The sequence below is a fragment of the Cygnus atratus genome, chromosome 1 (genome assembly GCF_013377495.2).
Source record: "Cygnus atratus isolate AKBS03 ecotype Queensland, Australia chromosome 1, CAtr_DNAZoo_HiC_assembly, whole genome shotgun sequence".
NCBI lineage: Eukaryota > Metazoa > Chordata > Aves > Anseriformes > Anatidae > Cygnus > Cygnus atratus.
The window spans coordinates 59733160-59760162 of NC_066362.1; the positions used below are offsets into that span (position 1 = coordinate 59733160).

The following is a 27003-nucleotide window of genomic DNA, read 5'->3' on the forward strand; positions in this document are numbered from 1 at the left end:
TGAATTTACTACCATTTCCATTTATGGCTACCACTCAACAGGTAAAGGCTTGCATCCTGGATAAACAAGAACATGAAAAGCAAAACAGTGAAAAAAAAAAAAAGAGACTGTCATGTTCGAACGAGCAAACGAGCACCTGCCATTGTGTAGGGAGTTTTACTTAGAGACTGCAAATCTATAGACAAGTAATTGGATGTAGAAAATTGTTTTCCTACAGCCTTGGAATGGCTAGAGTCCGCTTTTCTGGCATGCATGCATTTCTGTTTCTGAAAACATACCAACAATTTGAATATCTATTGTAGCTTTGTCCTCCAAGTTCTCTACTTCCACTTTCATGTCATATTCTCCAGAGTGGCTCCTTTCTGCCTTTCGGATGAAGATGATCGTGTCATTTTCAGTGTTGCGGATGTTGATTTGGTTCTTGTCTATTGGAGAACCATTTTTCTGCCATGATACTTTTGCCCTTGGTCTTCCCTATAAGAAGCCAGGAAACAATTTATGTATGCTTTTGGGAAAGAAAAGAGTGTAAGTCCTAAAGGGGAAATCAAAACTGTCCTGAAAGGAGCAGAGAAAATTCGTTTTTAAATAATAGAGCATTTAAGATGCAATCTCATTAATTTACCTAAAATGCATCCTCCCCCCTCCCCAGGAGACCAAAAATATTCGCATATTCTGGCTAAACTGGACAATTACTTTTAACCTGTTTCTTTTCAAAACAAGTCAGAAAATGCACAACACAATATGTTGCCTTCTGGAAGCGACATTCTCTATACTCTCTATACTCTATATCTCCCATTCTCTATACTGCTGGTGAAAGAGGAGGGCACCTAAGTAGTGGACTAATGCTCCAGGGATCCTGAACTCTCTTCTTCCACTGCAAAAGCAGTTGGAATAGTTGTTAGGTAGACCAGCTTGAGATTTTTGGGGGGGATTTGTGTACATTTTTGGCATGGTAGCACCCAGTTTATGTACTTAAACAGAAGTAAATTCCACCTGCTTTGCCACTGGATTTGTCTTCCAGAGGCAAACAATTTATAAATGCTGTCCAAAAGGGTACTCTTACCCCTTTTTGAATGCCTTGTCTTAGTGAATAGAATAACCATACAATATTCCTTTAACTTCTCTGGAGCAGTGTATCTTGTACTGTATTGCTGATCAAGATTTTACTAGGCTTTTGACAGCCTGGTAGAAGCCAGTATCTGTGTGAAGAGAAGACATTCAACTGCAATTCTTTTATTCAGAAGAATAAGGACTCTGTGGATAGAGAGGCACTAACTGTTGGGAGAGGTGCTATATCCTTGCAAATGGACATATTATTGGTGTGATCTCAATGACTTAAAAATTGCAGTTTCTATCAGAGACAATGAAATTCTGCCCACTCTTCACCTCCCTCTCAAGAACACACAGTGATCAAATGCTACAGTCACACTCATGATACCATATCTAATTATTGCCAATGTAGTCATTTTGCATTGTGCTAGTGATTATCTCACATGCAATGTCTACTAAGAGGATTTATAAGTGTTCTGTGGATGACAGATGATGAATTAGTCTGTCTAAGCTGGTTACCCAATTCAGTAATTGGCTTAACATCACTTCTTTGAGACATCGAAACAAGCACCTGTGTAGATTGTGCGTGTCCACATCTGTTTATATCTACTCACTGGCCTACCAAAAATGCATGGCAAGAAGTTAAAAAGCAGCAACATAAGAAAAATGAGTCTTGAGTAATTTCCTGTCAGTGAAAGTTCTTACCTGGAAGGGAATCACAAGATTCACAGTTTCTCCAACTCTTCGAGTATAGGTCTGTTTTAAGTGTCTTGGTAGGCGAATCTTCGGAGGTTCTGAAAAAAAAGAACAAAAGCTTATGTTTGACATTTATCCTCTTTTCTAACTGATGCAGTACTGGTAAGCATCACTATAAACAGAACCGTGTGGTCTACAATTCCCAAAAGTGACCACTAAGTGTGGTATCTTAAATATCTTTTTTCCACAACATTACATTCAGTACACTGCTGTAACACCAAATTCTGTGGTGGTAGGAGTAGGTGGGATACTCAGTACTACTTAAAAAAGGAATATCAAATACAAACTCTGTAGAAAAAGCCTTGAAAGCCTGAACCATAAAGGCTCAGAAATGAAAGAAAGAAATAAAAAGAATTACAAATATTTTTAAAGACAGTTGCATGATTTCTAGCCACCACAAAATGGCTTTGTAAGGCCACATCATCAGCTTCCAGCTACAAGTATTAGCCTTAAAAAACAGAACTAAGTACGGAAGCAGAGTATATCTGTGAGTGGGAATAGGCAGGAGGATCTTACCTACAACTTCCTTGACTAAGATAGGCTGTGGGTGGTACCTAGGCTCACTTTCACCTGCAGCATTCACAGCTTTTACTCTCACGAGGATTTTTGAGCCAGTCGGAAGACCATTGATTGTAAACCTTGTTTTGTCTGTCAGTTCTGGGTTAGCCACAATCCATTCATCAGCTAGTTTAGGGAAAAGAGGAGGGGAGGACGAACCAAAAGAACAGGGAATTATAAATATATCCAGTGTACCGATGAGGAAAATCATAGAAAGATAATTGATTCATTATATACAGATGAATCCATCTTTTTTTCTTCCAATTAAGCTAAAATGTAATACTGATCCACTTCAATCTTATATAGAAAAAGTTTCAAACTTTAATGTATTTCTGCCAGTTATGTATTTTCATTTAAAGAAATAAATGTTTTCAGAATGTGTCTATCATTTAATTGTACCAGAGAGAAAACTGATTTGTATTTAAATTTAACTGATAGAAAACAAGGGGGGCATAGAATATATTTCCAAAAGCACTCAGCATTGATTTAACAGCTTTCTTGGAGAGAAATGGACTTTTCAGTTTGTTTCAATATCACAATTAAACCAGTACTGAGTACTCTTGAAAATACTACTGAGAGTGCAGGGATCAGAGAAGCACAGAATATTTACAAATTGCAATGATATGCCATCTCTCCTGGTGCCTTTATAAGAAGTCTGTATGAAAGTTATTCACATAATGAATAATGACATATTGATATAAATGACATATGACATAATGACAACATTCTTAGATTTTTATCCTAACCCTAAGCGGTCACACAATCACTCCATAAGATTACACAACAGTACAGTCTCTCAGAACAGTTTCAATACAAATGATTCTTTTCCACCCTGTCCTGCAAACATAGGTTGCTGCACTGCTAACACCTTGACCTTTGGAGTCGGATTTACGCAGTAGCAAGTCATTTTCAATACCTTCCACATCTTATAAAGATAGTACTATAATACTGCCATAAAAGACAAGCAAACTATTATAAGATAAAGTGCCCAGCAGACTTAGCACACAACACTGCGGAACATTTTCATAAGGGTATGTCTTACTTTTAGGAATTAAGTTCTCCTTCAAGCTGCTTCTTTCAGGTTCTAGCAGAAGAGGATTGCAATCATTGACTGTTTCCTGAACACCTCCCCCTCCCCTTTATACATGTTCTGCAGCAAATTCTAAGAGTACATGTACTCTCAGAAAATTCTTTAATTTTATAATGAGAATTTTCTTTTATTAAAGAAGTTTTAAATCCTTTGTTGGTACTGTACCTTCCAGGTTAAAAGGTGGCTCCACCAATTCCTCAGACAGATCTGTCGATATACCTTGTGAGAATCCATCTTTAAAATTAATCAGAGACACCCACTTTCACACAGATGGAGCATTTTGTCAGTGGTTAGCAATTCCTGTTAGTAAGTATGCAAAGATAGATGCTGGACTTTAAAGATTTAGAGAACCTGTACTTAGGGAGTCTGCAAGTAGAAAAGAGGTAGGAAGGGGGCATCTAGATCAAGAACAGTTATGCAGGATGCTCACAGGAAAAGTAAAGGATAAAGAAAGAGAAGGAGATGAAGTTGTTTTTCCTTTGGGCCTGATCACAGCCCTGGACAGATGAAAAATAGAGATGAAAGGAACACTTGGGAGAGAGAAATGAAACAAAATGATGATGGGAGAAAGTGTAGGTGGAGAAGAAAATGGCATAGAAGAGAGAAGAAATTCAGAGGATAATTTTGAGAGAGAGACAGAAAAAAGAAGTCTTGGGATAAAAAAAAGATTGGGAAGACAGAGAAAGAACACACTTAACTAAAGGAAACATAGAAAGAAAACTAAACAAGGCCAAAGTCATGAATAATGACAAATATGTAATCACTAAGGCTTTATTTCCTGCTCAAAGCTATCACTGCCCTGGATTTCCTGGAAGTCTGGACTTGGCCATTTTCAGGACAGTAAAAATACTATTTTAGTGTCTGTACATGCTCCTGGATGGGTACACTGGCAAATATCTCAGCCAACAGAGACTCTCTGAAATGCCTATTTAATAGCTATGAAAACAGATGATTTACAGGTACAATAGCCCTTTAAATGCAGATAAACATAGTGTCCAAGGGAGAATTATGCTATCTTCGAAATATCACAGAAGAACCACTCAGCAGTGTATGTTACTGAGAACTGACTTCTCCAACATTAAAAAGATGTGGTCTACTCCACATTGCCAAAATAAGAGGTTCAAGCTGGATGTTGTAAACCAGTCCTGGAAAGGGAAGTTCTTTATTATCATATTTATTATTATAACCTATCATGTTATTCATCCCTATGCAATGCTAGATACTCATGATGAGACTCCAGTTCAGTAATACACAGAGAGCTGCCAAACATGTTACCACAGTTAATGAAGTACAAGAGTCCACCATGTTGATTAATTTATGAGATTCAGACTAAATGGAAATACCAATTTTCATGAAGCCAAACTGATGCTTATGGTACATGTATCTTCTAAATTATGATTACATGTACATATTGTCTTCCTATTTTCAGCTTGTGATTTCTCCTACTGATTGCTATGATAAGGAAAACTCCAAAAAGCCTTCTTTAAAGCTACATCAGTGAAGGAAGGAATGAAGAAGTCAAAGACAAATGAGTTTACAAACAAAGAACTAAAAGAAAAATACAGCAGAATGAATATAGACAGTTGTAAAGAGTATCTTGAAATTAAAAAGTTATTGAACAGTATAGAAGATATTAGTCCAAAGCAGAAAGGCACTGAAAGGACTGAGAAAAGGAGGCACTGAGATATTGCAAGAAGGAAAAAAGAACTGAACATAGAGAAAAGGATGTATATTTCAATAATACAACTTTTCTTACTGTTATTTTCTACTAAGCTTGCTTCTTCCTAGCCATTTTCATAACATATATACATAAATGTCAATTGTGTATATATAGATATATAAGAATGTATAGGAGGCATATATAGATATACACAAACACTCAAAAATCTATGTAAAATACATTGTACCCATTGTATTTTAACTGAGGTAGGTAACAGTGAAATGACAGTCTTGACTGCCATTTTGTTGCATTTCATATATTTTAAACCTATTTGAAAAATAAAATGTAAAGAATTTGTCCCATTCGTCAGGTATACAGTGATCTTCTAACAGTCCTTAAAAGATAAATTTTGAAGATTCCTCTAAACACCCTAATTTGCATTAGCATGTATATATATCTTATCCTCTCTTTTCGCCTTATTTGCCAATTAATGTATTGCAATGACAAGGGTCATATGACTGTAACATATTACAAACACTTTTAATTCTCCTCCACCATCCTACAAATGTTAAATGAAGCCTAATATATAACATATACCAAAGGCCAGTTCCCTTTATAGCTGTACACATCTTGCTTGTGCAAAGGAAACGTTATAGGACTGCTGCATCTTGATCTTAGATTGCATGCTTACTCTTTCTGAGCTGTTCCCGCAGCTCCCTCCCAATACACAAGAAAAACCCTTCCTACCATTCCAGCTGTGTCTGCCTTCAGGTAATCTTCTCCAAACCTCTGAGCTTCTTGTAGTCTGTTCCTGTTCCTTACAGATATTCATCTCAATACTACAAGATGCTGAGTGGTCCTGAGAAAAGACAGTGGTTCTTCACTCCCTTCCCACTCGCCTGAGTGAGAGCTGAGGGCACTCTGCTCCTGTGGTATCTGACCACTTTTGTGAACTATTGTTTTCCTGGATTGACTGAATCTGAAACACGTGACATTGTGAATGACAGGTTCTCTCCACTACCTCTCGTCTCCAGGCTGTGGATTGTATTCATGAAATGCTTTCATTGAAATAGATGTTATGAAAAAACACGTCCAGCTTGTCTCTTGATTTGCAACACAGTGAAGAGTAGCAGCTAGCAGAACTGAACATAACAGAGTCCCATTCATCCAATCATACAACATTGCTGGAGTCCCATTGTCTGCCATTTGCTTACACAGTCCTGCCTATTTGGTACTCGCTCATGAGTTGGTGGACTTTACTTTTTGAAAACAGACTTCATCTGATGACAACTCAGAATAAAATCTATTGAAAAATACTAAACTGCTGCTGCTTGGTCACCAAAGCCTCTGGTTGTAAAACATAGGTTATGTTTGCCTATTCCTTGCTATTTCAGTCTTATAAATTTATTTTGTTTCTTACATCTTTATCATTCTCCTTCAGTTCTGTGTAGCTTTAAGACTTAGATGGACATAGTTAAAGATCTTGTATATAACTAGCCTGAAATGTTGGGGAAATTTAACATCCACACATGAACTTTGCCTGCCTAGATAACTTATACAGCCAGCTGTTGGGAAGGCTGTCCATCCTCAGTATTGTAAACTGGCACTTGAAGTAATATGTCAAGATAGGGATTACCACACTGAGGAACTCCTGTCCCTAAATCCTGGCTGACCTGCACATTCTTTGGGTCATGCTTATACTCATTTATTATTTCCCATCCATCCATTCACCCATCCATCCACCCATCCACTCACTTTGTTGCTTCCACTTTTCATTCTTCTGGAAGACAAAAGGGATTACCATGGTACCTGCTACACTGCAACAGGTTATATAGTTTTTGATTTGGAGTTCATATCAGATGTAAAATGGGTTGAACTACAACAGCAGATGGGATCTGGAATACAACCTAAAGAGAAACCTAAACACAACCCTACTGCTGGAGGTTTCTGACTGATTAATCTCTGCCTTGAAGTGAGAGCAGTAGACACTTGTAGAGAAAACAATGGAGGTCTCACCTATTTTCACTATGAGTAACATACCACAGTCATTGTCACTTACTTCCTTCAAAGCAGTACTCTACAACATAGCCATCTAAACCTGCTGCTCCAATGTGGTCTGGTGGCCTCCATTTCATCGTAACTGAGGTATCAGTTACTCCATCCACTGCCAGGAGAGTTGGTGGACTGGTAACAGCTGAAACAAGTTAGCAGTGAAGAGAAGGCAGAAAAATATATTACTATAAAAGTTCACATTTTTGGTGTTTTCCTCAAATTTAGCATCATCAAGCTGTCAGGCAACAGGCTAAATCCTGCCTACCAGGCATTTCCAATCATCCTAGCACTTCTCTCCCAATTAGGAGACAAACAAGGAGAAACAGATACCTCATTCTGTATTTGCTGGCACCCTAACCCAAAGAGCAGTGAAGGGTATTGTAGAGACATTTTGAGTAGCATATTACACAACAGCATGCTGTAGCAATAACAGCTGCCATCTTCTTGCTTCTGTGCATCATGGGGAGCTGTTGAGCGAGGTGGAGACCTTTGCTACCCTACAGAACAAGGCAATTTCTTTTATAAGGACTTGTGATTGTCACAATAGTTTGAAAAACAGTTTCTTTATATTAGAAGGCCACCAAATTAGTCACTGGTTAAATGAGTGACAAGGCCCTCTGTTACATTAATATAAAGTAAAAATAATAATAGGACATGTAAAATGGTGTAAAATATAACCTAACCTAAGTGCATGTGAGCATAACCTTACCTTTACTAAAAGGTAAAATATAACCTAACCTAATCTAACCTTGCAAAAGGATATCAAAAATATTTGATTCCTTTCTGGAAAAAAAAAACATACAACACCATACTTCAGTTAATGGGGATCAGTGATGCATAGATTAATTCACATTAGAGACTATTCAAATCTATCTTAGAATATGATTCATTATAAGATATTTAGCAAATTCACTGATTTTTTATTTCCATAGATAGATTACATACCTGTTCTTTAAAAACGGAAATCTATAGACTCTTTGTGAATAAAATATGTAGTGATCTTCAGACTTCCGGTCACTTTTCTGGGTATTTTTGACCAAAAGTCATTGTCTGATTGAACTTAGAGCAGGAGAAACAGAACAACCAAGAGTATACTCCATCATTATCAATTCTCTAAATTGCCAGTAGTTTGATTTTATTGACTCAATACACAGAGACATAAAACTATGAATTTATAACTATTATTATCTTTAAAAAGCATTGACTGTAGTATATTGGGCTCACCCATAGCATGTCACTGCTTTATCATAGTGCAGCATTTTATGCCTATACCTATTTGTTTCTTGTTTATGAAAAACTATAAATCCTTCAGGGATAGACATAAAATTTATGTAGCATCTAGTAAAGACATCTCATGAGCAACACAAGCACAGAAAGAACTGCAGTTGTATACTTAAATGACTTCAATAATGTATCAAAGATTATTGTCTAATGCATAGCCATTTTTCTATTCTTGTTTACTTACCTAAAGGAACAAAGGACTTTGAAGGCATACTTGGTTTGGAAATGCCTATTGCATTAACAGCAAATACACGGACCTCATAAGCAACACCTTCAATCATCTTCTTTGGCTCAAAAGTTGTTTCTTTACACAGTTCAAAATTCAGCCTCATCCACCTGGAGCTTTGTTTCTTTTTCCTTTCAATGAAATAACCTATTGACCAAACAAAATAGTATTAGAGAGGCCATTTTTGACTGGTCAATATCTCCTTTTCTGGATACAGCTCAATATCCTCTTCTAGCTTCAGAGTGGTTTGGGGATTATTGTTTAATTTTTCTCTTTGCAGATTATCTGATAGTCACCCATTTGGCCTTCATGGCCACATACAAAGTTTTTCCAAACTCTACTTACAACACTGCTGTATTTAGTTTAGAGTGCAAAGGGCCTGATTCTGCTGCTCTTTGACTTTCTTCTTGGTTCATCATATTAGAAGATATTTCAATTTACTGAGTAAATTATTTCTGAAATCCCTGCTAACATTCAAACAGACTAATTTATCAAGTTTTGGTATTATAAGAGCTTGTCTTTTTAAGTAGGGGGATTGATAATTTGGCAACATACAAAATGAAAAATCTCAAAGCATTAAAAAACCAGATATGTGATAAAATTGAAGACTGAATATAACATTCTTGCAGTGAACTACTCAGAGGGCCACTCTCCAAGGCCTGAGCTGAGCTCTGATACTATGATGTCCAATAATTGCAGTGAGTTTCTTTTGTCTCTATTAGAGCATCGCCAGCCAAAAAGAAAATTATGTACCTAAGATAGGTGATCCACCATCATTTGCTGGAGGTTCCCAGGTCATAACACACCAGTCTTCACCGACCTCAGTCACATTTGGTGCCTGAGGAGGATCAGGCACATCTGTTGTAAAAAACAAAAACAAACTTTTCTTTGCACAGTTCCTGGATTCAGTAGAAGCAGTGCAGAGCCCTCAGGCCTGATATTTAAGGCACTTCTATGGGAGATACAGCTTTGTAAACTTTAGGGCAGAGAAACAAATTGAAACTAAATTTGCCCATCTTGAATAAATCCTCTGACCAACAGGCAAGAGCACAGTGATAACATCAGCAGAAGCCATTGACTTTATTTTTTAAGTAAGCAGTTGTTGCATTATTTTGTATGGATCCTGATTTGGCAGACATGATTTAAGAGTTTCTAATATGGAGAGAGAAAGAGAAACGAGGTCTTTGTAGATCCTTCATGGCAGGTGGTTAGGAAGGAATAAATGCCAAGTTCTTCAGTACAGTCAAGACACCTTAGGTGCACTTGAGGGCATGTGCCAAGGACCACAGTTACCAGGAGAATGAAGAATGTTAAAAGCAGCCTGAGACAACAGCAGAAGCTTGACCCCAGTAAAGTGAGGTGGCAGCAGGAGCAGTAATTAACTCCTACTTAAATCCCAGGCTGAGCTCATGTGTCCTTCATTAACTCTGTGCCTTAGTATCCTTGCACCTCATTTCCATATCTGAAAATGAGCAAAAACAGGAAAATGGAAGATTTCTGAGAATCTTCAACAGTTTGGTAGCTAGTGAGGACAGCATCTACAGGAGAGACCCTTCAGATACAGGAAGAAAAATCTGGCTATAGTTGTGGTGCAGAAAAGCAGGATCATTTCAGGGATCATTTATTGAAAAGGGCCATGATAAAAGACATCACCCGTGTGCACTGTTCCACATGACTTACCAACCACTTTAATGTTGATTAGAGCTGTGTCCTCTCCAGCCTCATTCTTCAATGTTATTCTGAAAGGACCTGAATCTTCTCTCTCAGCTGTGTCAATGACCAGACAGCTGCTGTCTGGGTATGTTTCTGCCCGTATTCTTCCACTGTCTGTGATCCACTAGGAATCAAAGTAATTTGAGGGAAAAGTCATGGCTTCTGATTTGAGATTCAAAATATTCAAAAATCAAAATCCAAGTGCAGTACAGGACGCTTCACATTTAATCAAAAAGTGTCCATATGAAAAATCATATTAAAGCTCTGGTTTTCAGTCAGCAGAATATCACAAAAATGACAAAATAACCAAGGGATAAATAATTAACTTCAAAATACTGTAACTGTTTGGTACTCAGTTTGGCCATTACATCTCAAAGGAAAGGTCACTAGTCTCACTTACCCTGTGAGCAAGAACATGCTTATATCAACACTATCAGACGTTAATTTTTGAAAAGAGAGTAGTGGATTTTCCCAAAAGTCAGATTGAAATGTAATTCATACAGTTTTAAAGCTCAGATGGATTGCAATGGTCAGAAGTTTGTCTTCATTGATTTCAAATAATCAATGGAGTAATTTCTCATTTGGACAAGCCCACGGTGTTGATAATATCATTAATATTTGAAAAATACTAGTCAGATATTTGACCAGATAGGTCTGAAAAATCCAGCAAAAATGATGTTCCCATTTCCACATACCACAATGAAAATTTAAATGTGAAAATTCTGGCTTTTTGATATATACAGTCAGGGATGGGTCCATGCAAAGTTTTCAATGAAGACATCAGATGCAAGACACCAATTGCGCAACCTACCATTTTATTCCAGATTTGACACTCCATCAGAATTTATCATTTATTTTCCAAAACTGAATTTTACTATGTCTTCCTGTCAAAACCTAATAGCCATTCTGGGCACCATGTACGCAATAATTTGCTGTCTGGCAGATTTTCACTAGATTTCTTCTGCATCTCATATGTCCCTCTCCTTTACAATTTATTTATAGAAAAAACAAACAAACAACAAAAAAAGATTTTTTTTCCTTCATAATTTCAGTTTTTCCTCAAAGAGATCCATAAGATTCTAAACACTTTTTTACCCTTCACTTTTTTTCACCCTTCACTTTTTTTTCACCTTTTTTTTACCCTTCACTTTTGAGGGAGAATAGTTTTTGAGATAAAACATATCCCCTTCTTATTCCCTGCTATCAAAATCATGTCTTCAGTAGACTAAAGATTATTTTTTGAAGTAAAAGGCCCCTCATTAAGCTAAAGAAATATGTATAACGACAACATACCTTATCCCCTTTACTCCACATGACTTTTGGAGTTGGCTCACCAGTGATAGGGATTTCAAGTCGTAGTTTGCTTCCTGCCACTACTGTCACAGTGTTATCTTCCCCAAGACCATCAAGGTGGAGTTTAGGAGGATCTGAAAAATGAGAGATTGTACAAATTTTTCATAGGGCTGCCACTCTGTGAGTTCAAGAACCACAAGTCTTGGACACAGAGAAACATGCTCTACAGTCTGTATTTTCCTGGCATTTTTAGTCAACTTTTTTTTTTCCGAATAAATTTGTGGAAAAAAATCAAAGAAAATAATTGATGAAAAATAAATAATAGAACCATAGAAAATTTGGAATAGTAGGACCATAAAAGAAAAATATTCTATAATCCCGAGGCAGAATTATGTATATTAAAATAATTTCTGACAGGTTTCCTTTAAGTGGCTCTCAAAAATTTCCACTTACGGCTTTCTACATCTGGTCATTGTAGGCTTTCTTCATCTGGAATTAGCATACTCCAGACATCACTTTTTTTACAGTCACAGTCTTAATCTAAATCCTTTTTCTGAAAATGAAATGGTTACTTTTATTGTACTCCATGGGTATGGAGAACAACTGATGAATATACTCTTACAAAATAAGATTTTATCTTTATTTTATTACAAGATTTTATCTGTGAGCATACTTCCTCCCCTCTTTCTTAACCCTTGCCAATTTTATTTCTATTACAAGTATCCCACATCTTTCAACTTCAATTACAGACCATATTTTCTAAAACTTTCATCATTTATATTGCTTTCCTTTAGACTTCAAATTCACTGGTTGAAATTAAAAGGCAGTGGGGTATTGTCAGGGGAAGAGTCAATGCCTTGTTTTATTCTTTATTTTTATTCTTTTTGAAAGAATGGCCTCATTAACAAGCTTTCTTTTCTGCTGACTGAATAAATGATGGCCAGAAACATTTAATTCTCTGGATATCATTTAACATATTTAGGGTATAAGTAAATATGTACCTACTCTACTATTTTATCAAACTAAACCATATTTTAAAATATTAACAAGCCAATTCTTCGAAGACAACAACACTAAGTCTGAAAATGGATTATAACAGGTGTTTTACACAAACTCTTAATAGCGGTTTAAGTTCAGGAATTCAACATTAAGAAGCCTTCCCTGGGGGCTGCCCCGGGCTTGTAAAATATGACTGGATCCTGAGCACAGGCAGAGCACTCTCTGAATAGCTCACATGCACTTTGCCAAAATAGCAGCTCTGCTTTTTGAGGTAGACACCCGGTCAGAGGAAATGAGCTGATTGTAATCAGGGATATTTCACACTGCTTTTACTTTCCAAATGTCAGAAATGTTATATATAACTCATTGTGCCAAGTACTTACCCACAACATGTACTTTGCATGGAATATTGATATTATAGGCATCTGGTACAAACATGTATTCACCCTCATCATCAACAGCAGCGCTCGCTATAATAAATCTGTGGATTCTGTAAAAAAAATTGAAAAAGAAATCAATGTAAATTATTTTTGAGTACTGTTGAAGGCTATCAAGAAAAATCTGCAAAGAAAAAGGTTTAGGAGATCTGTAAAAAAGTGTAAAAATACTGACTGAAAATCATTTGCTGGATGCTTAGCTGTACTTTAGTGCATACTTCATGAATTATAGAATATATTATTGAGATGATCATCAAATAATGTAAACAGTTCTAACATTTTTTGTTTGAACACAGAAATAGAAAAATACAGGAGTATAAGCTCTTTGACACTTGGTTTCTGTGCTGCCACCATTAGATTGTAATTTGGTTGTTTAAGAAGAAATCTTCTGGTGATCCCACTGTGAAAATGGTCTAACTTCTGTTAGACCATCTTCATGACAGGAGCCAATCTACTGTTTGTTCGGCAGAACAAAGAAACCTGTGAGAAAAGCATATGCTGCTCTTATTGCCTAACTGCATTTTCCAGGAGTACAGTGATATTTTTGCTCTCCTATATTCTGCTCTAAGTTTTGTTCAAGGTAGGACTCACCTCTGTGCCCTTCCTGCTCCTCTTTCCCTCACCTCACCCTATAGGCTTATATTGGTTGTGGGGAGCACCTTCACCTTAAGTCAATCTAAGGAGTCATTGGACAGATGGCACTTGTCCCTTACTGGGACTCACAATTAATGCAAACATTTCATAGCCTGTTTAGGAACATCTTCACAAACCCAGTTCCCAGCTGTGTGAACTGCCTGCTGAGCTGAAGTCAATGGGATGCAGCTAAAGATAAGATCTTTTAAAGGGTTGTAGCTAAAGATAGGAAAAAAAAAAAGTTCTTTTTTTTTTTTAACTGAAAAACTTTCATTGAAAAAGGACAAATGATAAATGCAAAGGGCATTTGCATTTATTGCAAATAAATGCAAAAGGACAAATTGTAAATGCAAAGTATGATATCTCCACATACTTTGCATTGGCAGAGATACAGAGTTTGAGCTGAAACAAAAACAAAATCAGAAAACCTGACATTTTTAAAGCTACATAATTTTAATACTATCTGACAATCATTTTGACCTTACTGCTTAATATCCCATACTAAGAGAAACAGCATTGTCAAGAAAAAAGAACAGCTTGAAACTAGATGGATCAAGGATTTGATTATTGTCCTCCGCAGCCAAAAGACACAGGATAAAGAGGGTAAGGAGACATGGCTTTTAAGATCATAACAGTAAGTCCGTTTGAAGGACAGAGATCAGACGTGATTAACAGATAGTTTTCAGTGAAATAATACACATATTGGCACATCTTTACAATGTCACTCTATCAAAAGTCAAGTCAATACTCAACATGCTTACCTTCCTTTGTGATAAAGCTTTACACGGTCACTAGCTTCAACCAGTTGTCCATTTTTGTACCATTTCCCTTGCACATTCTCAGATATCTCACATTTCAGGTGGATTTCTTGTCCAAGCCTCACAGTCTGGTCTTCTAGTGCAAGTGATATCTTCAATGGTCTCACTATGGAAAAGAGAAATAGAGATATTAATATTAATATCAAATAATAGCTTATGATTCTGTCACTGAGCTGCTACTAGCAATCACAAGTCTTCAAATCAGAAATATGTCTCTAATACTAAAACTCTGAACTCCATATACGAGCAATATGTACATGTAAGCCACTTAAGTATATATCTTTTAATGTTTAATTTCCCCATTGTTTGATGCCTTAGAAAGGGTGATCCAAAATACCCATGCCCTGACTAGGGTAATTCCATGGATATATCCCATAGAAGCGTATTTGAATTCTTTCCCCTCTGGTGTTTAGGTGCTGGAGGAGGGTGTTTCTATCCCCTAAAGGCCAGTAAGAAACTTTCAACATGTGAAAGACCTGTGTCCCCATACCTATGCACCTGAAGGGATTACAGCCTACCTTTCCTGTGACTTAACTGCTCTCATAGCTCCCCCAGGTGAACACAAGATAATCTGGGGATTTACTAAAGTAGTTCATTACAAGTAGGAACTAATTCTGAGCCTATTTTGTCAGGCTGTTATCAAAGGCCACCCGGACAGTAAACTTACTTCATACACTACTGGCTCTTCTGTTTGCTAAACTACCTTAATTCATCCTGTGAATACCCACAGATATTACTAGCTTTTGTAAAACTTGAGACCAAGAGCTTCCTCTTTCTGGAATAATCGATGCTGTAGACCAGAGTGCAGGCTGAATACACAGTACCATGTGTGTGCAGTAAATATCCCTGACTATAATCTGACACAAGAAACAGTGATGGGAAAGGCTACATTTCACAGAAAGACAGTTGGAAAATACTCAGCAGAAGATGCATGAATCTATCACTGTGACAGGTATGGTGATGGAGTCCAATAGCCATAGTGGATAATTTTCAACTTGGTAGTAGAACAGCATTAGCTGGTTGTGCTTAGAATGTCATTTTGTATAAGAGAGTCAAAAGAAATATGTGTATTTCAAAACAGAGTGCATGCATATATGACAAGCTTACAGCATAGGACAAACTTACCACAACCATGAACTCAAACACTGTCTGGCTCATCTATGCCAGCAAGGCCAAATCTAGTAGTGTACATATATCTACTTGCAAAGCTAGCATTGATATTTTATAACAAATTCTAGTCTGCCTAAAACCAAAGTGGCAGAAGATTATAAGGATTCATAAAATTCTAAAGTGTTTTAAAGAGATATACAAACAGTACCAAGGGAGCTACATAGCCATATTTTTGTGCCTATGAGTTTACTTCTGGTCCTGATGCATGTTAACAGTATGCCTAGTTGTAGAATTGTTTATTTTTTCCAACATACTTCCTTTTTTCTGGTTTTGACTCAAAAGACTTGGTTTGGATTTCCTGTGAAAACTTAAAAAGGATTCAAGAAAAGCAAGTACTTTCCTTGAAAGTTTCACTTTGTTGACCCATTATATTTTTGCATGAATAGCTTTGTTTTCCATCTTAATGGAGTGATAGAAATTTTTCAAGTGTGACTAATTCATTGCCTATTACTGCAAACTGGATATTTGCAGCTAAGAAATTGGTATGGAAGATAAGTCTTTCTTTAAACCCCCGGAGAAAGGCAAGTAAATTATTTGTGTAAGATAGCAAACTATGACAAACAAATTCAAGAGTAAGATGTATTATACTTACAATCAACAGAAAGCTTAGCTTCTGATTGGCCTCCTGTTGTCATTACTGAGTAAGTTGCACTGTCATTTTTTGCAGCTTCCTCTATGATTAGTGTGTGTTTTTTACCCTCAACCTTGATTCGATATCGAGATCTAGGTTCATTGGTAAGTTCTACGCCATTCTTAAACCTAATAGGAAAGAAAGAGTAATTATTTTCCCAATAAAAATCCCGTGTGAATAGGATTCTCATAGACTGAAACTTCCAGAGAAGACTTTATAAGGCTCAAGACACAAGAAAATGTTAAACAAATTCATCCATGAATGTATAAGGATATTTCTTGCTGTTACTACATTTCTGAACAATGTTCTTCTGCGATTTTCTTAAGAAATTTCAGGCTTACTGATACAGAATACGTTGTCCACAATTTTGCCTACAACTAAAATACTCTGTCCCCCACCTCTCTCAAGGAAAACAGTATCTGTTCAAATTGTGACTTACCATTTCACATTTGCATCATCCTCAGACACTTCACAGCTCAGTTCTACTCGTTCACCAACATAGGTATTGGTATCCTCCAGGCCTTTGGTCACCAAAATTGGAGGATCTTTGACAAGAGAAAATTACAGATTTACAATCTGAGAGAGAAAACTAATTTCAGGAGGTTTTCAAAATCATGGTACAGGAGATAATACAAATTCAAAGTTAAAATTACAAAGCCAGTATTGTAGCATTATTTTCTGCCTGAAATCAGAAAGGAGATTGCTCATTAAGATGCTAGTAGGAAATGTGCTAAATTAAAAACAAAATAAAATAAAAAAATCTGTTCAGATTAATAGCTGCCTTGCATCCCCTTTTATTGATAGCTTGTGCAGACAGGTTGATATGAGAAGTTGAGATTCATCACTTGCCTGACACAGATCCCTCTCAGAAAGCAATATTTCCATTAGATCCTGCAGCCTGTTATGCACAACTAGATGACCTGATGGCGTAACATTGTGCCCTTACTGCTTTAGTCCCTTCTTCATGTCAAAACTCAAGTTTGACAAGACAATAGAAATGTGCACATGGTTAGAAATAGAAATGTAGCACAATGGTTATCCTACTTTCACAGGGGCAATGGATCCATTATTTTAAATAGCTTTCTGAAATATTTGATGATGTTTCTTTCAATGTAAACTTTATTTTCCCAAGTTCAGGAATTCCCCAATTGTTTTCTAAGGGATATCTAACCAAAAGGACCCTTTTAACTCAGTTTGTTTTGTGTGTGTAAGGGATGCCATAAATATTATCAGTTAGACTACCAATGTTATGGGAGAAAAATTGTAAGCAAATGGCCACCTATTCATGGCTTTTGATAGTCTTCCATTAAATCTGGGCAGATGGAGATAAAACTAACTGCTAGAATGTCTGATTTGAGATTTTTCACTAAAGTACCAAACACAGGATGAAGAAAAAACAGTGAGGAATCACACAAATAGGGAGTGATTGTAAAGGCTGCTAACACAAAAACAAGCATGCACTGAGCCAGATCCTCCCTGTTAATTTCTGTTGCAGTCAAAGAAGCCACACAAATTTACACCAGGTGAAATACGAGCCAGGTGGTGTAGTTACCTCTCACAAACAGTTCTGTGGAGCATTTCTCATCACCAGCTGTTACGTAATAGCGAGCATCATCTGTCATCGTACAGTTATTGATAAATAGAATTCTCTGGTTACCTTTGTGCTCAAAAATGTATCTATTTAAACAGGAATACAACAAAAATACATTAGAAAAACTGCTGGACCCTTTTTGTTTTATGTACAAATTCTTCAGGGATTATGAGAGGGGAAAACCCTGTTTTTTACACAGAACAGGAAAAGCAGTCCTGGAAAGCAATTTCCAAGTTTCAAAAGGAAGAATAAAAACAATCAAAGACCTTGTGGCAAAAAGAGCTATGAGGTAGCGTGATAACAATCAGCTTCTGGCTTGCTCCAACATCCCAGGCTTGGATGTTCAGAAAAAAAAAAATTCAAAGTAAAAAATTAACAGGCTCAGAGAGATGACAGAATAAAATGGAGTCTGAAACTCTAGATGAGTAAAGATGAAAATAACCAGTAACAGGAGACCATCTTCATTCCAAAACTCTTAACATTTTTATGAAGCATAATAATAGCTAAAGTTAAGAAGTTAATATTATTGGTAGGCCAGATGGCACAAGAGATCAGTAATGGGATATGAGGTTTTGGTAATGGGATATGTAGCCTTTCACCTTCATGTCACCAGTTTAGATCTGCTCCAGGTTTGTAGTGACCAAAGCTCATTAGCATCTGACAGCTGTTTCAGCAGCTTGGAAGAAATGAACTGGAGCATTCAATCCAGCTCCTGCTACTGGAGGTGTACATATATAGTTGACTGCAAAGCAGTTCCAAACTATTCATGGCAAAGAAAGGGGCTAAAGAAAAGATACTCTCTTTGTTCCACTTATTTGTCAGAAGAATATTAATCCACATCCTTCATTTACTTATCTAGCAATAGAATAAGGGAAACCTGCCATTCTCTGTAAGGGGGCTTTTACTATTATTATTATTATTTTTAAAATTATTTTTATTTTTTTACAGGGCCAGGAAGATTTGCTAGGACTTGGGACAGTTAAGCAACATTTGAGGAACATTACACTGTTGTGCATTACTGTTCTTAGCTGTACCTGACTTCGGAATGGGATTTTCTACAGCAGTTTTAAACTTTTACAAGCTAGTTTTGTGAACATTATGGATAAGGCTCAAGTTCCAGTCTTTGTTCTACCTGTACTCATGTCTGCACCCAAAAAGCCACTTGTTGTATGCGAAGCCAGAGTATAAACCAATATGTAGGTGATAGAGATGATGGAGAAGCTTAGGTACAGCAGACAAACTGCACGTGGCTGAAGTCACTTTGAGGTTGCTGACTTCACTGTGAGTGATAAATGGGTAGTGGAAGGTGACACACACCTCATTCCCCTTTCCTCCCTAACACTAATTATCTAATTAACAGATAGTGTTGCCTAGAGATAATTTTACAGGTTGCTTATGAGCCAGGTAGACAAGTGTGTAATATTAAATGTTGCTCCTCTTAGTAATGAATTACTATAGAAAGATTTTGACCTTCTTCTGACATAGAATTGACGACAAGAAACTTATTTACTCACAAAGCTTCCTGACTTTTTAAAAACTACCAAGCAGAAAATGGATCTATGTTTTGTTGAGGATCTTTAATTCTCTTCTCTCAAGATAAAACAGAAGAATCTATGTTAACATTTAGCATACAGTGAACATTTTTGGGCCATGAGCAGTATGGTATCATTTACATACTTTTTCAAGTATAATGAAATGCCAGAAATAAAATCTGTGCAAACCTTGGCAAAGAGAGATCTATACAACACATTTGTTAAGGAAGTACATATGTACCTATTTTATTGCTCATATACAATAAAACCACTTACTTTGTACTTGGTCGTATTTCTTGGCCATTTTTATACCACTTGAGCTCTACTGTTGGATCTGCTAGCTCCACCATGAACCTTACTTTGCCTCCTTTATCTACCTGGTATGCAGGATCAAGACCTTTGGCAAATGCTGTTGCGGAAGAGAAGTGTTATTATAAAAGAAGATCAGAAAACAAATGGGAATATGAATGCTGAAATTGCATTGCATAATACTCATTAGAGCTATCAGAATATATACACACCATGTTATGCATCACTCTCAATTCTTGGGCTGGTCCAAACAAATCAGTTTATTTTCTAGAAACAGTATCAGCAAAAGTGTAGAGCTATGCAACTCTGATTACCCTGACAAAGTTAGTATCTCTTCATGACTTTGCAGTATGACCCTGTTATTGACAGGATTGGGTAGATGTAGCTCTGACAGCTTGCTGAGAATCACTATTTTGGAGTAAAATTGTATGCAGGTGGTGCGGTGGAATCATTTAGAATCTGTTAAACAGGACTTCTCTATCAGCACCGCCACTCAAGTTAACAGGGAATTTTAAGCTAAAATTTCTTTTGAGATTCCCACTATCAGAATAAACACATTGAGTTGTCTAAAAGCCAAGTTAGTTTTCCTGATTCTTTTTGAAGGTTGTAAAGTGTAAATTGCAATTCCACTTGTGATAAATGTTCCAGCTGCCAAACATTTGCAAAAATATCTGAAACCAGTCAAAAGCTGTCCGTCTGTGAATCCTAGCGGAGCTTTTCAAAGCAATTCTTTGAAATGTGCAAATGTAGGCCAAGTTGTTCTGGGCAAGGTAAGGCCAGAATTCAAACATTTCAAAACACTTTAGCATCAACATTTAGTTATTGCCAGCTACAAATATTAGACCCAGGGGAGCAGATGACCTATGGCTCAAAAATCAATGATGCCTCAAACGCATCACCAGCTGCTAAATAATCAACTTCTGATAAAGTTTATATTATGCATGTCTCATTGCAGGAGACTGAGGATATTGAAACAGCAGGAACAGAACTACTACATTTGAACAGGATTTTTTTTTTTTTTTTTTTTTAGATCTTACTGAAGTGTAAGAGATTTCAACTGATAATAATAAAGGTAGCTTAAGGGGAAAAGCACCCTACTATCAGCCTGTCATATAGACTTTTTGCATACTATCTAAAGATGCTTCTGTAGGGAAAACCCTGACTACAGAAAAATCCTGATATGACTGGCAGCCTCATCCTACTCAACATGGATCTGGGGAGAGGGACCAGACAGACTGGTACCAGGTGCTGAGGGATGCTCAAATGCTTAAAGGCCAAAGCTCATCTGGAGCTAAAGGCCAAAGCTCATCTGGAGCTCAACCTGGCTACTGCCGTTAAAGACAACAAAAAATCCTTTTACAAATATATCAATGCGAAACGGAGGACTAAGGAGAATCTCCATCCTTTACTGGATGCGAGGGGAAACCTAGTTACTAAGGATGAAGAAAAGGCTGAGGTGCTTAATGCCGCCTTTGCCTCAGTCTTTAGCGGCAATACCGGTTGTTCTCTGGATACCCAGTGCCCTGAGCTGGCGGAAGGGGATGGGGAGCAGGATGTGGCCTTTGCTATTCATGAGGAAATGGTTGGCGACCTGCTAAGGAGCTTGGATGTGCGCAAGTCGATGGGGCCGGATGGGATGCACCCGAGGGTACTGAAAGAACTGGCGGAGGAGCTGGCCGAGCCGCTTTCCATCATTTATCGGCAGTCCTGGCTATCGGGGGAGGTCCCAGTTGACTGGCGGCTAGCCAATGTGACGCCCATCTATAAGAAGGGCCGGAGGGCAGACCCGGGTAACTATAGGCCTGTCAGTTTGACCTCAGTGCCAGGAAAGCTCATGGAGCAGATTATCTTGAGGGTCATCACGCGGCACTTGCAGGGCGAGCAGGCGATCAGGCCCAGTCAGCATGGGTTTATGAAAGGCAGGTCCTGCTTGACGAACCTGATCTCCTTCTATGACAAAGTGACGCGCTTGGTGGATGAGGGAAGGGCTGTGGATGTGGTTTACCTTGACCTCAGTAAGGCTTTTGACACCGTTCCCCACAACATTCTCCTCAAGAAACTGGCTGCTCGGGGCTTGGACTGGCGTACGCTTCGCTGGGTTAGAAACTGGCTGGATAGCCGGGCCCAGAGAGTTGTGGTGAATGGAGTCAAATCTGGTTGGAGGCTGGTCACAAGTGGTGTCCCCCAGGGCTCGGTACTGGGGCCGGTCCTCTTTAATATCTTTATCGATGATCTGGATGAGGGCGTCCAGTGCACCCTCAGTAAGTTTGCAGATGACACCAAGCTAAGTGCGTGTGTCGATCTGCTCGAGGGCAGGAAGGCTCTGCAGGAGGATCTGGATAGGCTGGAGCGATGGGCTGAGGTCAACTGTATGAAGTTCAACAAGGCCAAGTGCCGGGTCCTGCACCTGGGGCGCAACAACCCCAAGCAGCGCTACAGGCTGGGAGATGAGTGGCTGGAAAGCTGCCTGGCAGAGAAGGACCTGGGAGTATTGGTTGATAGTCGGCTGAATATGAGCCAGCAGTGTGCTCAGGTGGCCAAGAAGGCCAACAGCATCCTGGCCTGTATAAGAAGCAGTGTGGCCAGCAGGTCTAGGGAGGTGATTGTCCCCCTGTACTCGGCTCTGGTGAGGCCACACCTCGAGTACTGTGTTCAGTTTTGGGCCCCTCGCTACAGGAAGGACATGGACGTGCTCGAGCGAGTCCAGAGAAGGGCGACCAAGCTGGTGAGGGGTCTGGAGAACAAGTCTTACGAGGAGCGGCTGAGGGAGCTGGGCTTGTTCAGCCTGGAAAAGAGGAGGCTCAGGGGCGACCTTATCGCTCTCTACAGTTACCTTAAAGGAAGCTGTAGTGAGGTGGGGATTGGTCTGTTCTCCCACGTGCCTGGTGACAGGACGAGGGGGAATGGGCGAAAGTTGCGACAGGGGAGTTTTAGGTTGGATGTTAGGAAGTACTTCTTTACCGAAAGGGTTATTAAGCATTGGAACGGGCTGCCCAGGGAGGTGGTGGAGTCGCCATCCCTGGAGGTCTTTAAAAGACGTTTAGATGTACAGCTTAGTGATATGGTTTAGTGGAGTACTTAGTGTTAGGTCGGAGGTTGGACTCGATGATCTTGAGGTCTCTTCCAACCTAGAAATCTGTGTCTGTGTCTGTCTGTGTCTCTTTCCACATTACAACATTCCAGCACCTCCATGTGATGCATCTGGGTAGGGAGCAGCTCTTCCTGCCAGCTGCACAGTTCCTGCATTAGCTTCCAGGCCTTTCCAGACTCGTAGGGGTTGGGGTAGGTGAGGAGTGTCCCTGTTCTTCAACCCCTTAGATATCTCCACTGGATTCAAAAACTGCCACAGTGTCTCAGCCAAAAAACATCAACTCCATTTCTCCCAACAGTGGCTAGAATCAGATATACCAGCAAATGAAGAGGTTATCCATAAAGGTTAATTTGTAGTAGCATCACAAGTGTGATGATGTGAGGTAAAGGAGGAGGAGAAAGGGTGTATCAGGCAGCTGGATTACTGCAAAATATTTTAAATTAGCTCTTGTACTTGTTGAGAGAAAGTTTTGTCGTTCTTATCTAGATGAACTCTTTCAATCAGACTTTGTCTCAACAACACTTTTTGGATGGGAAATCTCTACTAAGTATATGCCTAAAAAGATGTTGTCTTTTCATAACTTAAAATCTGTTATTCTTTCTTTTATACTGGATATCCCGTATCATTAGTTATGAGTTTGTAGACTAGAATGTTATAAAATAAATTACTCTAAAAGCAAGGAAATTTATGGATCTTTGAATATCCAGCTGGCTATAAACAATTGAATATTTCCAAAGAAGACTGAAGTACAACAGTTTGTTTTACTTCTAAGAATTTAAGACAAGTTGAAATAGGCATATCTATGTATCAAATATATTGATTCAGAATATCTAATATGGCCGTAAAATTCAGTGCAGAACTAGAAATATCAAGCAAAGACAGTTTTGCATCATCTTTATACTCAGCACATTTTGGAGCAAGCCAAGTCTTGGTCCAGTCTCTGCCAGAAGTTATGGTTGCTTGAACACTGTTCTAGGTTCACCCATATGCTATTGATCCCAGTAACTATTTTACAGGGTGACAATCATCATGGGTTAATGAAATTTTGGCCAAGCTCCCTTTCCTTTGGGAAGGTTCCTGCATTCATGTGGGGGTGGAGGATTTCATCTACGCGAAAAGGGAATCTTCCAGGAAACCAGTGGAGCAGCAGATGTATATTGCATCCAGTTCTGAAATGCTCACCCGGAACATGCAGATGACACATGACAAAATAGTATTATGGATAGCATGATGTATTTGTATGTGTATGTTTCTGTGTCTATACATATTGTTAAAAATATATCTATACTTTATATACACGTATGTATAAGCACATATCTATATTTATGTATGTACATATTGTACTGCACATATTATTCAGTACGGTAGCTGGAGAAAGATAGCTCTGAATGCGCTTACTCAGCAGAGGGTGAAGGGTTTTTAGTTCAGCTGGGATTTCTAAGAAATGTCAGATTAAGAGCAAAATGAAATTAAAAGAGCAAACAATGATGACTCCATTTTAGAGCAAAAGATATTAATGATAACACAAGGTCTAATTTACATATTGTTTTACCACGTAAAAACCTCTTCACACAGCTGGAGACTTAATTCCAGTTAGGACTACTGTTTGGCCAAGAGGGAGGGGTGGTTTTGGTAAGCACTGAATGGGACAGGGTATTTACACCAGCAGTGGACCAAGTCCACCTCTGATTAACTCCTTGCAGTGTGTTGGACAGGGTTGGAGTTGTAGCATGCATGTGCCCTTGCATGGAAATGCAGTTAGATTTGGCTTATAAGGTGAATGGTCATGTCTGACTACTGAGCATAAAAATATTCTGCCTTATCCATACCTGCACTCTTCTTCACTTCCCTGCGCATGCGCTTCAGACGCTTTAACATGCCTCTCAGGTCAGTGATACCATACTGAAAAGCAATCTTCTCATATTCACTGGGATTAGCGTTCTTCAGGAGCTCCCACACATCTACCTCAGGTTCTTCTTCTTGCTGTTTAATCTCCCTAACAGTAGCAAAATAAAATTGTGGAAGAAGAGTTAGCGAGGCCTTATCATACCAGGAAAAGGGTGGAACTGAATCCATGGTGAGGTTAGAAATGTTTTGATGAAAATTTGAAGGTCACCATCATTTTTTTTTTTCATTTTGACATCAAGTCTTCCATACATCTGTAAGTAAGTGAATTCAAGCCCTAGGTCCACTCAGTATGAGTGGATTAGTTCAGAATGACGCTCACAACTTAGTTTACATTCTCCATGGCAGAATTTGGGTGTATGTTTTACTTTGTCCTTTTTTGATGTAATCAGCTATTAGAAATGTTATATTTCTTCATTATAAAACGAAACAGTTTGAAAATGTAGTACTATAATAGAATATGTGCTAATCCTGTTTAAATCACTGGAATCAGGGGAAATTTATGATGGCACCACTGAGATCTAAGTCTAATCCTTACATTTCATAATTATACAAAAATGTTTTCAAACTCAGTCCCTGTAACTGTTGCAGGTGGTGACCTATGAAATGACATATTGAAATCTAAGGGAATCTCAGTCTGTTTATAGTTACACCAGTGCTTCTCAGAATCACTTGAAATTTGGCATATGGATAGGAAATAGAGATTCCCACACCAGCTTGGAGTTGCAAGATGGATCTGATGGCTTCCATGTTTATCTCAGTCTTAAGAATGGGAAATGTTTTTAGAGGCCTGTGCTTTACGATTCAATACCGTATTTACTATCTTCAACTCCAAGCTAAGAAAAACAACAGAGAAAAGTAACACTGGCAACCATTAGATGAGAGAAAATGGAAGTATCCTAAACAAAATGGCAATTTTTGAGAATGAAAGCTTAGCTCAAACTGAACTGCTATAACAAACCAGGAAATGAAGAAGGAATGTAGACCTTTTTTTCCTGTGAGTTCATTAGACTCAGACCAGGATCATTCTGCCTTGATCAAGCCAGTCTAATGAAATCAGTTCTTTTGAGAACAGAATGAGAAAATAAACATTTGAGAAACAAAAAAAGACTGAGCTTTGCAGTGACACACTGTTAGAATTGAGTGTGATCAAGTCAGAGAATTTTGTTTAACAAGAATACAAAAAAAGCACTGGGGATCCCAGCATGGTTGGATGAGTGACTATGGGAAACCACTTTTCTGTTTAATCCATGAGATTTATTAATTTTCCTAATACGCCAGTGTTATTTTAAAAAGGAATAAAAACCTTCTTACTGAGGAGTCTTTGAAATACAATGTTAGATTAGAATAATTCTTAGAAAATCTCTGGTATCTAACTTCATATTTTGTTCTTTTTACTTTTGTCTGTGCTCAGGATTTCTGGAGAGTGACTATGTACTGCGAACGCTGGCATTTTGGTGAGATTCCTGCTGCATGGTGGCAAGTCAAGATCAGCTTGCAAACATATGTAAAAGCTGACACACTCAGTGGGGTGGCAATCTCCTCTCCCAGGGCTGGCTGCTTGCCATGCAACTCCTGTCGGTGCTAAGAGGAGTTATGCTCTGTGGGTATTATGACAATGTACCCCTTTAAATCAGGCAGTAGTTGAGAATGAGGATCAGTTAGAGTATCCTGATTTTCAACCAGTTTAAGTAATTTGTTCCAGGTGCTTTATTTTTATTTTTTTCCCTCTTAAGTAATGGGAGAACAAATTTTGACACAGAGCAAACCAACTTTGTTCTGAGACCATAATAGTTTCTGCTGTGGATAGTGGGCAAACAATGCTACACATTTTCTAAGCAGATTGATCTCTCCACAAAATTGCTTTCAGACTTCTTCCCTGAAAATGTGCATTTTGCTGAAAGATATACTTATTAAAAAAGCACGTAAATGTTTGAGTGTTTTTGAGATCTTGTGCCTTTTGGAATTTCATGCTGTTATTGATTCATTGCATTGATGAAGCATAACCAGTCACAGAGTTGCTTACTGAGATAAAAACTGGTTTGTCTTCCTGCAAGACCAGCATGAAATTAGGAAGTGGGCAGTATACAGATTCTGTGCATTTAGGTTTTTGTTTGTTTGTTTTTAAATGAACAAACATGTTTTGACTATTATGCATGACAGGTGAAAAGTTCTAGCTCTCTTCTTGGTAGTATGGCCATACAAATG

General features: G+C 38.1%; 1 protein-coding gene across 1 annotated transcript in view; it reads right to left on the reverse strand.

Annotated features, from left to right (window-relative positions):
- MYBPC1 (myosin binding protein C1) overlaps window positions 1-27003 on the reverse strand; it is a 110717-nt gene that overhangs the window by 18415 nt on the left and 65299 nt on the right. The window contains exons 8-22 of the mRNA XM_050709615.1: window positions 24720-24886; window positions 19767-19899; window positions 17920-18044; window positions 16807-16912; window positions 16329-16495; window positions 14510-14672; window positions 13062-13168; window positions 11680-11813; window positions 10354-10510; window positions 9427-9531; window positions 8632-8820; window positions 7174-7308; window positions 2323-2490; window positions 1756-1844; window positions 279-474 (exon numbers count right to left, since the gene is read on the reverse strand). Of these exons, the coding sequence (XP_050565572.1) occupies window positions 279-474; window positions 1756-1844; window positions 2323-2490; window positions 7174-7308; window positions 8632-8820; window positions 9427-9531; window positions 10354-10510; window positions 11680-11813; window positions 13062-13168; window positions 14510-14672; window positions 16329-16495; window positions 16807-16912; window positions 17920-18044; window positions 19767-19899; window positions 24720-24886 (2141 nt within the window). The remainder of the gene's footprint in view (window positions 1-278; window positions 475-1755; window positions 1845-2322; window positions 2491-7173; window positions 7309-8631; window positions 8821-9426; window positions 9532-10353; window positions 10511-11679; window positions 11814-13061; window positions 13169-14509; window positions 14673-16328; window positions 16496-16806; window positions 16913-17919; window positions 18045-19766; window positions 19900-24719; window positions 24887-27003) is intronic.